Source organism: Anabas testudineus, chromosome 16 (assembly GCF_900324465.2).
Source record: "Anabas testudineus chromosome 16, fAnaTes1.2, whole genome shotgun sequence".
NCBI lineage: Eukaryota > Metazoa > Chordata > Actinopteri > Anabantiformes > Anabantidae > Anabas > Anabas testudineus.
In genome coordinates, this window is record NC_046625.1 from 20328044 (window position 1) to 20341993 (window position 13950).

At 42.0% G+C, this 13950-nt stretch overlaps 1 protein-coding gene across 1 annotated transcript in view; it reads left to right on the forward strand.

Annotated features, from left to right (window-relative positions):
* zfpm2a (zinc finger protein, FOG family member 2a) overlaps positions 1-13950 on the forward strand; it is a 110723-nt gene that overhangs the window by 36268 nt on the left and 60505 nt on the right. Inside the window, exon 3 of the mRNA XM_026373040.1 lies at positions 2392-2493. Within this exon, the coding sequence (XP_026228825.1) occupies positions 2392-2493 (102 nt within the window). The remainder of the gene's footprint in view (positions 1-2391; positions 2494-13950) is intronic.

Consider the following 13950-nt stretch of genomic DNA (forward strand, 5'->3'; position numbering starts at 1 on the left):
CGAGGCACGCTGCATGTGACTGCGATTTGGCTAGAGAGCTGTCCTTTGATAGAGCAGCGATAGGGCTGATTTTAACAGCTCACTGGCTCTTCTTGCATGCCCGCCAACCCTGCACCCAGCAGGCCGCCTCGCCTCCCCAGCCCTCCCTGTCCCTTCTGTTCTCTCCTGCCTTCTCTCACTCTGCCTTATCTCCATTTGATTGTGCGGAGAAAAGGAAAGATGTAAATTATGATCTGGGTGATAATGTAGAGGATGATCATTGACAATAAGTCTCCTTTGATAAGACTGCAGAGGATTTCAATTCAATTCAAATGAAGAGACGATAGTCTCTATAGTGGACATAAAAATGGAGCATCTCAGTTAACCTATTTCTACATCAGATTAAATTTTCTGTCATATAAAAACATAAAAATCTTCCTGTACTTTAAGCAAAGAAGTGCTGCTCCAGCACTTCTTCCTTTGCTTGCTCTGCTTGGCTTTTTCCGAGTGACATTTGTGCAGGAAACTTCATCAAAGCTCTGTGACATTGTTCCCTGTGAGGTTGCCTGGGCGATTGTGTTTAAAATGCATTGCAAACTGTGTTAGATAGAAGGCAGAAAATCCTTAATCACTGCTTAATTAAGGAATCATCTTGTAGCTTCATTTCCCGGGCTGTAATTAAACACTTCCAATACGTTTCGTTACAGGGCTTAACATGTTCGCTTGAGATCAAGGTAGTGCCTTTAATGTTATCTTGCCAGCTTTTTTTAAACTCCGCTCCATTGGAAGGAACTGTTGATATACGCCTTTGTTATCCTCGTCATAATACGAGCCTAGTATGCTAAAGAGGTTCTCCAGCCCAAACAATAAATAGTGGGAGAATTTAGTTGAGTGGGCTCCCTGATAATATACTGGAAGAGAGGAGGAGTAGGGGGAGAAATCGCCAGCCTAAGCAGACACTTGCATAAGCAGAACTGGGTCATAATGACCTCACATACTGTAAGTAGGACATTTCTGCAGACTTCCCTTCAGTATCACTTTTCTCTTCGTATACATCTCCTCTTTTAGTGCAATGCAGAAAGCTGACATCCTTTTGGCAATGTTTGCTACTTTCTTTGAAGTGAGCCGTGTCAAAAAAAAAAAAAAAAAAAAAGCTAAACAAGCATGGTGTGTGTGCTTGATCTGGAGATTAACCTAACTGAGGATGGACGGCGCTGGAGTGAGTGAAGTAGTGTCCCGTGGCAGTGGTCACATGGAAGAAGGATAACTGCTTTTTGGAAGCTGGTGGTTAAGGGGGGGACAGACGGTGGTAAACAACCACATGACAACAGCATGTATGTTTGCCTTGTTTTATTTAGTAATGTGCTACTGATATAACTCACAGTAACCATTTCAAGTCATCCCAAAATATTCATATATACGTTTTCACATCCATCTCCATCCTTTTTTTCTTCCAAAGTGTTTGCAGTGTGGTAATCCATTGTAGTAATCCAAGCTTGACCATTCACTATTAGGTTTAAAACATCAAAGGGATGAAAACGATATGGTGACAAAAGTGAGAGAAATGTTCCTCCGCAAACTATCAGCTACCACTACATGCCCCGAGCAGGTTTGCCCGACTTTGGAGAGACACTCTCTGGAACCACTGTGTCAGCCACATTGGATTTATTTAGAGCACCACACTAGGGGCACCTACTAAGCACAGATTTATGTGCCTATAAACTTTTGAGTACAAACTGTACTTACTGTAGACATGCAAAAATAGATCTATTTATTTTTTACAATAAGTGCAACGCTTAACAAGCCCTCTCGTCAGTGTAACGGCTGCTCGCTCAGAGGTGGAGTCTGTTTAACAAGGTCTTAAAGCACTTACATCCTGGAGAGAGATACCCAAATATCCCTTAGCGTGGCCTGTGTGAGCCTTGAGACTGTAAATCAGCCCTACATCCTATAACACACATTCTAGCTCACTCCACAATAGATCAAAAGGTAATAAATAGCCACTTCTCTCCCACACATTGCTTTCCTTCCTGTTCCATGGGGCTTCTTCCTGTTCCTCCAAGTACTCAAGGGAGTTCTTTGTACATAGAACTCTGCAGCTGGACCCGGTGAGCACATAGCAAATGCACATAAACAGACGTATATACATATACTGTATATAGATATATATATATATCTATATATATGTATATATGTATACATGCATACTAACACACAAACAAACAATGGCAGTGGCTTCCATAATGTCAGGTTTTTACAGGAAAGACTCATGCAACGACATTATTATTCCTGAGCTGAGGCAGCATCCAAGATCCATCAGAATCTGGAAGGGTAGCACAGTCCATAAGAAGTGAGTGCTACTCCCTTTGTGTCCTGTGTGTTTTATAGAGGGTAATTTTTGCTGTCTTGCAGGAGAGGAGGATGGCAACCGAGAACCAGGAGAATCAGAGATGGACGGGCAGGCTGAGAAGACCAGGCATGCTGCAGTGGTGCCGGATGAATGGGATGGCCCAAGTAAGAAAAGTCTTCATATCGCTGCCTTAGACAGCCTTCAATAGACATCTGACAGAGTTATTGGAACTAGTAGATAAACTGCAAGTACTGAAGTACTTAGTTAGTGCAAGGTAAGGAATAATGTGTATAGTAGTTAAAGCTCAAAGCATTGTCCTTTATAGTAACAATAGGTAAAAATAAGTGTGCACTCCATGTAATAAGCTACTTTTACTATATGTACCCAGACATTCAGTTAACAGTACTTTAAATTAACAACAATTATTCTTCTCCAGTTTGCTCTTGTACTGGTAACTTCATCAAAGTGATGGATAATATGTTGAACAAGATAGTTGCACAACAATTACTGCTCAGCAGCCTGCGCCCACACTGCTGAACACACAAAATGTGGCTCATTTTAATGCATGAAACGACCTCAAGAATTTATTGCAGGTATGTGAGTTTGTTAAAAAAAAAAAAAAAGAAAGAAAAGGAGAGAGAGAGAGAGAGAGAAAGTAGTGGATTTGGGCAAGTTGTGCTTGCTAGCTCGAAGCCCCCCGGGGTGTGTATTTTATACTGACAGTGAATCAGAGTTATCGCACCTATCAGATAATGCATTTATCATTAAATTTCACATTTGCATTTAAATCTGGGGAAGGAAATGAGCATTGCTGGCTAAAGATAAGAGCGCTGGGACGACAGTAATAAACCATCACTGTGATCAGTCAGGAGACGGGGCTGAGGGGGTCAGCTCAGAACTATGGGGGCCATGACAAAAAAGAAGGCATCACATGTGCAAAAAGGCTCTTTTTGGGTGAGAAAATGCTGAGCTTTAAAATAGTGCTTTGAAAAGGAGGGATGGATGTAGCATGACTAGATGTATGACTGACTGTAATTATGGTTCCCCCTTCTACTTAGGCAGAATGAGAATTAGGCACTGAGAAATACTCTGCTGGACAGGTAACAGTGAGCGAGAGGAGGGGGATTTGAGTTTTATGGGAGCAAAGTGTCTCTTTTAAACAGTGAGGATGGCTGAACTGCGGAGGAGGTGATGTGAGACACGATGCACATTTCATGTTTTACTAAACCACAGCCCGAGTGGTTTCAAGTTATCAGTTGACATCCAGTTTAAAGACTTCAACACTGCGTCCTAATCTCAGGTGCATTACAGACTGAAAAATGGCGCTTAGCACATGGCTGCATCCAACTTGAAGAAAAAAACTGGTTTGATCTGTGTAGTGGATGTGCTCAAGCTTGATCTCGGCGGGCATGATTATTGAAGAACAACATCTTTATAATCAACACACTAGCACTTTTTGCGAGTTTCTCGACATCTCTATGATATACCAACCAATTAGTGAGTGACTTAAACCGTGGCGCTGGTGCCCCTCCTCTGTTTTCTCAATGGGCAGCATAGAGTGGGCAGAAATTAATCTTTGAGCATAATAATGCCATTCAGTCTGCCATCATGGCTGCCATGAAAGGTCATTTCCCTTTTTAATTTTTCCCATTGTGTTGGAAAAGTCAGATGGGCATGTTGTAATTTGACTAAAGAGGGGAATCAGACAATCAGATAGCAACATTCGAAATGACATGACTTCCTGTTCAAAGCGATTAAAAGCAAATTATTTAGTTTGGGACTGTCTACCCTTTAATCTCTTTGTAAATGTTCTGCATTCAAAAGTTCTTTGTTATTCTTTGGCTTAAGTTTAAGCAGGTGTGATTATGATCACCAACAGATAATTTTTAATCACTGCTCATGTGCATCTGAATAGGATGTGTAATGGCCGTTACATAAAAAGAGAGTGAAGCCTTTTAATGAGGTGGGCTAACTCGGAACATGCCCACCTGCTTTGGTGATTCGATTGAAGCACCTCCATACCGTTTCCCTTTTGCTGAGTAACAACAAAAGCCTTTACAATCTACATCGTGTAATTGAACTTTTTTTTTTTTTTTTTTTTTTTGTCCCTGCATTTCATCTCCACTTTAGTAACTCATGTCAAGTGCTGTCCGCGATTGGCCCCCGTGTTCTCTGATTGTCTTTCTCTGTGGAACAGCAGAGAACTGCACTGAATGACTCGCTATTAATCTGATAGCTGGGTCTTCTCTGTTGTTCAGAGTGCCGGTTCTGTGATGTGGAACACCCAGCGAGTTTCCCTTTCTCTCCCCCCCCCCCCCCCCCGTCTCTGCAAGTATGTCCTTAAGCAAATCTGCACACTGATCTTCTGTCTCGTGTTCGTTTCTCGTCACGGATGTTTTGCAATCAGCTGATTTGCGAGATAGCGCGTCATGCTACTCTATTCATTTTTATGGCCTAGTGATAGGAATCTGTCTCTCTCATTCTCTCTGACTTGCTCTCCTCTAGGCTAATTGGGAATGGTGTTAGTTAGCTAGCTGACTCTGCTAATGAACCTTCTCTCAGCCTTATCTCGACACTTGCTCATGTAAACCACACCCCCTTATAAAAGTTGAGGGAAATCTGGGGTTTGTACGGAGCTCTATAATTGAGATCACTGCCTTTTCTACTGAAAGTGTAAAATATTTATGCATTTGTTTACTATTATTATGAACTAGTGGATCACTGAAACAGGATGTGAGGTTGATACACTATTTTAGATGTAGTAACAGCACATGTTGCAGTCTGCAGTGTCCACCACTAATATGATGTTCACTTCAAGGTCGCCTTCACAGATTGTTCAGCTTGCTTCCTAGTGAACCTAGTTTGAATAGGATTAAACATTTATCTGCCTTGCATATATTAAAACATAGGCAATGCTTCAAGCTGAGGAACTAGAAGCAGAGTATTTTCAGTCCAGACGTTATCTGGTTTCTTACGCTGCAGAGGTGGTAGTGTTGGTACATTGTACCTGCTCTTTCAGAACTCCTCAAGATGACATCACATGAGCTGAAAACTCCTCCAAATGATGCATATTCACAGTAGCATTATTTAATTAGTAATTAGTAATAGCAGAGCTGAGTTTCAGACTCAGTAATTGTTATAAAAATGACTTATAAAACAGTAACATGTGTAATAATACGAGCACTGTTACATTTTTGAACATTGCTTTGTACTGCAGAGTGACATATGCTACCATAGCTGCCAATTTGCAGCTAAGGTGTTAACAATCCCACATTGTAAGTGCATAAACACAGCTCTCTAACTTCTACTGCCAAATAATTGTGCATTGATGACTTTGTTTCACACAAAGTGACATTAAATAAAAAAAAAAAAAAAAGATATAGCTACAAATACACTTAAAAGAAGGTACATGGCAAAGGAAGAGATGCAGAAGGAGAAGATGAGTGTGACAGAGAGGTAACAGAAGCAATGTGATCACCATGTCCACAAATCTCTTCTCTTGGCCGTCCCTGATGGCCAGTGTGTCCCCGCTTGCTCAGCTCCCCGTGCCAGCTGGGCGCTGGCCAGGGCAAAGCAGGGGTCAGCTGAAGGAGTGGCCATCTGAGATTCTACCTGATGATCAGACAAAGACACACACACACACACACACACTACTCTGAAAAAGGATATCAATTTTCAACCACCTCCTCTTTTAAGACATCAAACAGGCACAAGCTAAAAACGCAGTTTCAGTCACATGTAAAAAGTCTCAAGCCTTATATGACTCCAGCCAAACCCAGAAGGGTCTGTGGCCGATCCGTCTCCTTATAGTCTCCAAAAAAAAAAAAAAAAGGAGAGGAAAAAAAAAAAAACAATAACCATTTCAGGTTTAATGCACATATGTCATGCTAGGAGAATTGGAGGACCAGATGGCCACGATACTGTGGCAGGTGCCTCAACAAATGTTTGCAGTTGCCCGTGCTGCTATTTATATCGTAGTGAAACACAGACAAGAAAATATTTGCAAAAGGACAGTGGGCCCTTTTTGTTGGGAGTCAAAGTGATCACCCAAATAAACAGATGGGATCAAACCTTTTGAGCATCTGTCACCTGAACTTTGAAATTACCTCAGTTCATCCAAAGAAACTGGAGAAAAAACTAGAAAAGACTGCGATGAAGATGGCACTATGGCTGTAATAAAGTGTCATAAAGACATTTCACTTCTCCTTCAGGTGCCTTTAACAGCCGTAAACTATTGTTCATACCTTTAGATTTTAGGTGCAGAAGCTTTTGGCCACAAATTACTTGAAGTGACCAAAACTCCGGTGCAAATGCAGCAAAACAAACTTTTCAATTCTTGCACAGCAACAGACAGGTTGATCCCAGTAAACAAGGCATTTTCTAACTCTGCACCCGAGTCCATTATAAAGTCAGGGTGTCGTCAAGGAAGGAGGGGCAAACTGAAATGAGGGAGAGAGACAAACGGAGCACCCAGATGCAGATTAGGCTGCAGAAGATGAGGGTGTAAAAGGGATTTAATGGTAGGATGGATTAGAGAAATCCTTGTAACAATGTTAAATAATTATGGTTCCAGACGAGATCAAAGCGCCATTGATTGAACCCCTCAAGCCTTCAGCACACGGAGTCTTGGAAAGCAAAGATTGGTAAACTAGTGCTCAGACCACTCCGCTGCTCCAGTTAAATTGGATTGGAAATATTAGGATATAGATGAATCCTTCAGGAGGCTTTCGCAAAGCTTTTGTCACCGGAAATGTAGCTTGGGAACGGTATGAAAGGTTTGATAGTGTACTGTCTCGACAGAATCATAAGACGAGAGTGTCGCAGCTGTCTCCACTGATACCTAAGCGTTTTAAGTAGACTTATAGACACACTTGACTGTTATATCAGCAAACTGAAAACTTTCAGCACAAGCTTTCATTCAAGGTTTTATTTCCTCACCAGCACCACAACCACCCACCCTCCCCACTTCGTCTTGTAATCAAGAAATTTGGATGTGCATCATGGCAATTCTGCCTCAGAAAAGGAAAGGTTTTTATCTCGCTCCTCCAGGGGTTTATTCAAAGTCTTCTGACAAGTCTCACAAAACATGAATGACACTGAGATTGCTGATACTGATGATGAAAGTCCATCATCAGCTTTCTAGGCCCTGAGTGGTGTAAAATTAAATTGCAATCAAAGTGCTGTCTGTAAACATTGTGTGTCTTTTCTACAAATAAATTTATTTCTTAAAAGGGTTTTGATGAAGACCTTCTATTGTATGGAACACCTGTGTGCAGAGAAAACATCCCCCCCCCCACGCTACACACACAAGCACAAATTCACAATGTGTGATTATAATGATGAAATATGCAACAAGAGATTAGACAAATCACTGTACTCCTATGCTGCATCGGCTTGATGCAAATTTAGTCACTGATCCGCTATACTAAGAGGCTTTATGAAGGAACTTCATGGTTGTTAGTTATATAATCTAAAATAAGGCAAAATGCAATCACTGTTCTTATCGTCTGAGGAAAATGTCACTGTATTCAGTTCTAGTTTTGTGTGGATACGTGGGATGTGGCACACTTGCAATGCCCTAATAAGATAATGCACTTCCAACCATTTTGTCAGCATCTCAGGCGAATTTATGTCTACTTAACAATGCCATCTTTTTTCCTCCGATTACTATTTGCACACAAAGTCCAGAGAATTCATTAGAAAATGAGAGCTGTTCCTAAATGTGAAGGCGACTTAAAAGTGCAGCTGGTAGTGCTGTTTCTGCCCCAAGGGACTCGACACCCAGCGCGTCTTTCTTTAGCTCACTGAATGTGTTTGTTCTGCAGTGCTTCCCCTCCCCTGCGCCGTAGCTGCACACGTGTTTCTGAGAGGTGTCATTGTAATTGGTTGAATATTTTATGTGTGTATTTAGCGTTAACATGACGAGACGTTCGAGCAAGCTGTGGGGATATAAACACAGGGTGAACTCTGGATTGTTCTCCTGACACCTCCTCACATGTGGATTTTGGTTTTTGGTTCTTCCTTTGAGCTGCAGTTAGACTATTAGTTTCATTTTGTTTCTATTTTTTTTTTTTAGCCATGGGAATGTATTTAGCTCCATCCTAAACATGTCTCTCCCTAAACTCCCCCCTCCCTCTCTTACCCCTCACCCTCCTTCTCTCACACGCCTCACACGCTCATTTACAGCCGTCACATTGATAGCTATTGATCAGAACAGTGCCCTCCACCTGTGAAGGCCTCCCAGTGGTGATGAACAGCTGGGCCCAGCTTGGCCCACTGCTCACGCCAATTCTTACTCCTTCTTCTTCCCCCCTTTTTTTTTTCTGTTCAGGGGTGGCGATGGGTGGAGCCCACTTGTCAAGTGAATTAAAATACCAAATAATAGTAATAATAATGATAATAAAAAGTTAATAAAAAATGGCATGTTCCTCCCTGATTGTGCGACTGTTGTGGTATTCAATTATGCAATTTTCATTGGCATATTAATCATGTTTTCAACAAACAAGCCGCCGTTAATTAAAGCAAAGCATGGATAAAGACGTGTTGCCGGATCATCACTCCGTTTATCACCGCGCACAGACCCGCAGTTAAGTAAATTCAGGCTGTGAGATGAATTTCAATGGTTTCCCTGTTTCTTTTTCTGTGTGTGTGTGTGTGTGTGTGTGTAGTTAACCGTTTATTTATGCACATTGTTTGTGGAGGTGGGGTTAGTGACGTTTCATGTCAGTATGTGTGGGGAAATTGAAATCTGAGGGCCATCGTGTAACGAGTACTGTAATTATTTAACACAGACATCTGATTCATGTGGCAGGTTTTTCTATTTATCACCTCTTTCTTCCTGCAGAGATTAAAATGCAAAATACTCTCTGATTATGACTTCCTCTGTTCAGATTAGTCAGAATGACTGGGGTTGAATGAATTCAGATTTTTCCTTTGCCTCTCAGTGGTCACAGTGAGTGTGTAGAGGAGACCAGTGGAACTATGTGACATCTCTGTACACACAGGACAGTTCTCCCCCATTCTCCTTGTCTCTTCTTTTTTTTCTGGCTTTTTGTGCTGCCTCTGTGCCTTGCTCATTGGTGGGAGGGGATGGAGATTATTCAGGATTTGGTAAGATATGGGCTTCTCTCTAATCATAGCTCACTGCCTCTACTGTCATTCAGTCACTAAATAGAAGTGGGGAAAATGCCTTGGTGACAGGAGCAGCCAGACAGCCATGCAAGTACTTGAGTTCCGCCAGCAGAAAAAGAACTCGAGGCATCTGTAGACATGTCGCTTGTCCCTGTCCCTTATTCAGGAGCAACTTTATCAGCGCCAGCCGCTCACCCACTTGCTTAACTGGAGGGCCAGTCGCCTCTTAACTTAAACATAAGATCTTTGTGGTTTGAAGCACTCGGCTGCTCTGCGCCCAATGTGGGTCTGAAAGGCAAACACAACTCCAGTGTTGCTGTCGCCCATCACAAAATCACACCTCATGGAAAACTTATTTCTGCTGTGTTAGCTCGAATCTAAATGCACTCAAACAGACTGTTGCACTGGAGCAAGATCCCCCCACCCCACCACCACTATCCCCCGCTCCCACTACCCCATCTAAAGAAGAAAAAAAAAACAGATGAGGGAGAAAGAAAGCAAGAGAGAGGGAGGAAGAGAGAGAGAGGAAGAGGGAGAGTGGGAGAGAGATGGAGATGGAAAAAGAGGAGGAGGAGTGAGAAAGGGGGAGAGAAAAGTCAAAAACCTCCACATAACAATGCCGGAGAAAAATCAGAACATTTTCCACCGAAAGATGGGCCATTTCCAAATCCTTGTGCCCTATCAGACAAATTAAAGTAAATCAAGCATGAAATGAAGCAGAAGAGCCCGGAGATAAGGCTCCTTTAAGTCGTTTACAGATTAGGACAGACAGAGAGAGAGAGAGGGAGAGAGGTGCATCTGGTCTCTGGCAGTGAAGGAGGCTAGTTTCTCATTTCACAATAGCAGCCTGTGTATAGGATTACTCTCCCCTGTCACCGACATGAGGAGCAGTGGGGGAATAGACGTCCGCAAAATGTGTCTAAATATGTACCCTTTCAAATGTTTCCAACCAAAAAGCTCTCCATCGTTGGCCAGATTTGACATGTGATAAACAGACGTGTCTGACCCAGTGGATCTTACCGATTTGTTTGTTATTTCATTCGCCTCTTCACCTTTTTTCTTTTGCTCAAGTGGCTTCATCACCACGCAGCTTAAAAAATTCAAATGAGTTTAGGATTGGTCGAGCTCCGTCACGTGACAGCACAGCTCTCAGCTCCTGTGTTAAGCACGCCTCAGATCATGTTTGGGGGAGGCTGGTAGAGGAGGCGGTGGTGGGGCGGGGGGGTTGTTGCACAAATTACATTCTCAAAATGTGATTTTGTTTTAATGTTGCGCCGCTTTGTACACTGCGTTGTTAAATATGTACATCATATTTCTATTTTCTGTTTTACATCAACAGATTAATTGCTGTTTTATTTTAGTACTTGCAAATAATCTAAACATAATTATGGAGCTAGTTGCTCATGGAGGAACAATATTTTACAGTGTACACACACACACACACACACACATTCCCATCTCATTCATGCATGCACGCAAATGCAAGCTAAACAACCCTCCTCCACTCTCACACACATACAGACATGCTTTCTTTCACACACGCAGACACCCACACAAGGCAAGAGTGCACTGCTCTTTGATGCCGCCCGTCAAGCTCTCGCTGGATTTTGTTTCACTCCTTTCGTGTATCTTTTCTGGGAGTGATGAGAGGTGGGCTCGGCTGCGGCGCTCGGCTCGCTCCGAGAGAGACGAGAGCTGGCCCCCGTCGCCGGGTAGCTGCTCTCCAGAGCCGCGACCTTGACCTTCCCGGCCCAAGACTTAGGTTTAGCTCCTTTATCGCGCTATCTCTAGGCATTTAAAAATACTCCTGAAACTCAATGATTTAACCCGCTTTTACGCTGTTCACATCAAAACTGGATGAAAAAAAAGAGCTTAATCCATCTTATCTGTTGACTGTCAAACTGCTCCGGCTAAAACCTACTCACAAAAGACAACTAGGTCACCCAGGAAAAAAAAAAAAAAACAGAATTCCCCGTTACCCAGGGGAAGTTGCAGCCTGGTAATTGACTTGGGAGGAGATTCAGGAGTACTTTAAAAATAGTCTCTTCCTGAATTAACTGCAGAATATCAAGACTTGGATGTAGAAAGTGGTGACAAGCCTGATCACACAAAATTGTAACTTCCTTTTGCAGCTAAAGTTTGTTTTATCCATCTTTCTCATAAACATGCTTTCCCAGTGAACACAACATCAGTTACTCATTCATCCTGACACGCTCAGGTGGAGTAATGTCCTTTTGATGGTTCTGAAATTTTAAAGAAAAGCATTTAAAGTAATCAGATTCCTGCAGGAGTGGCGTGTGTCCTCTAGATGTTGTCAGCAATACTGTGATATCTCTGTGTGAGGACAGTCATTCTTTAAGTTTTGCTGTCTCCGTTTACATGCTATCAATAGAAATTGCAGTGCTTCTCCAAAGATGGATGTCTCTGAGATTGTTGTCAGTAAGCCTGCTGCTAACTTCACCAGGCTTTTGATGAAATGCAGTGCTTGACAGCTGGTATATTTCATTGTTCAATGACACCAAACAACGGTGCCTATGTTGATAATGTACTGGAGGACTATATTTTTGCATGTGTGTTAGTGTATGTGTGTGTGTGTGTGTACTATTTTGAACTTTCCCATTTCTCTATTTCATTAATTAGTGTAGTTCGGATTATGGGATCATGGGCACAGAATGGGGTTATCCTCGGATCTATACATGAACGTCCAGTGCAGTACTGATTGGATTTATGCCTATATTGTACCATACCTCACAACTCAGAATATAATAATGCCACTTTTCAGTGTCAGTGTATTGTAGTGGTCTGCTGTTTACTTTGAGTAGCAAGACGTACAGAATGGTTAAAGGTGATAGGTGGGCATGTAGTGTGTCGAAGTTCTCACAATCCTGTTTAAAGAGCTGCAGTTGTTATAGTTTTCACTTCTTGGGTGAGTTAGATGAGTAGATCACTACTCTGATCACTGGATCACTGCTGCTGTTTTTTCTATGTTACTACATCTACAACCTCATTATCTTAACTTAGCATAAAGACTAGAATCAGACACAGCTAGTGTGATTTTCTGTGTCTTTGCAAACTATTTTGCAGACATTGTTCTTCAACAAGGGGGTTGAAGTCCCTCCAACAGACCCCCACAACCACCCATATCGGCCCACAACCCCTAATCAGCCTGTATTGGGTGTCACAACTAAATTGCCCTAATCCGTTTGGCTTGTTTAACCCCACCACCCTCCTCCACCACATGAAAAGAAGCGTGATCTGAAGGGGTGAACACCCTTACAATATCACTGCATCTTCCCACACTCCCTCCTCCTCATGTGGCCAAACCCATGTTGCAAACTTGCTCTCTAGCAAACCTGCTGTTCGGATCCATAAGCAGCCAGTCTAGGTGGAATGGGTTGGGGAGGAGTTACTGTTGGAGAGACGGGTGAAGTGGGTGAGGAGGAGATGACATGCTGCTGCTGGTGGTGGGGTTCCTCCACTGTTTTAAAACAGTCGTCTTTCTCTGAGATAATAGTGTGGGCTTTGGGTTATAAATGATGCATTTTGCTCACTAGGACCTGATAAAAGCGTTTGGGGTAGGGGGGCAGAAAGTTCATCGCTCTCTTATCAAAGCTCTGTGACATTTCTCCTTCAGCTGTAAAATTTCATATCAAATATCTGCTTTAAAGATGTGGCACCTTTTGTTGAACCGATACACTGAATTTCATTTCACCCCATATGCCTCTCTCATGGTATATTAATTTATAGCCCATTTGCTGGTTCTATAACATAACCTATCAGTGAAGATGACTGGGTTTCACTAGGACATCTGTGAATTGCCACGCACAGATTATTGAACTTTGAACAGCAGTAATTTATTTGCTGAGATTCAAAGGTACTGCTTGATATCAAGAGGGATGGGCTGTCGTGCAAAGCTCAAGGATATTTTCCCACTTGTCTTGATTCAATAGTTCTTTATTTCCCTTTAACACCCGTCCTTACTCTTAAGATACTTGTGATAAAAGGTGAAGTGGACCATAAGCTGGGTCAGTAATCAGAGTATTTTTCATAGTGCCGCAGGCAAGTTCTTTGCATTGAAGTTGGTTCTTTGAACTAGTTGGAGAAGTTAAAATTGTGTTGAATGTAGTTCAAGTAGATCTATTGCTTAAACGAATGTTAATCTGCAGTAGAGAGATGATGATGTCATTTGTCATGTCTAACCACTAGCACAGACCTTACCCCAGGCCAGAAATGATATTCAGAATATTCAGTCTTACACTTAATGCACATTAACAGAAACATTCACAGTGAAATAAGAATTGATTATTATTTAAAGCATTTTGAGAAAGTCATAAATCGAGTCAAAACTGTTTGGGTATCATAGCATTAAGATATAAAGAGCTGGATTTATTTAATCTCAAAAACAGACTGTAAAAGAACCTTATCCTGTGTTCAAAACATCATCACAAGTTCTGCACAAGTTGGAAATTTCAATTTGAATGTGTCTAAAG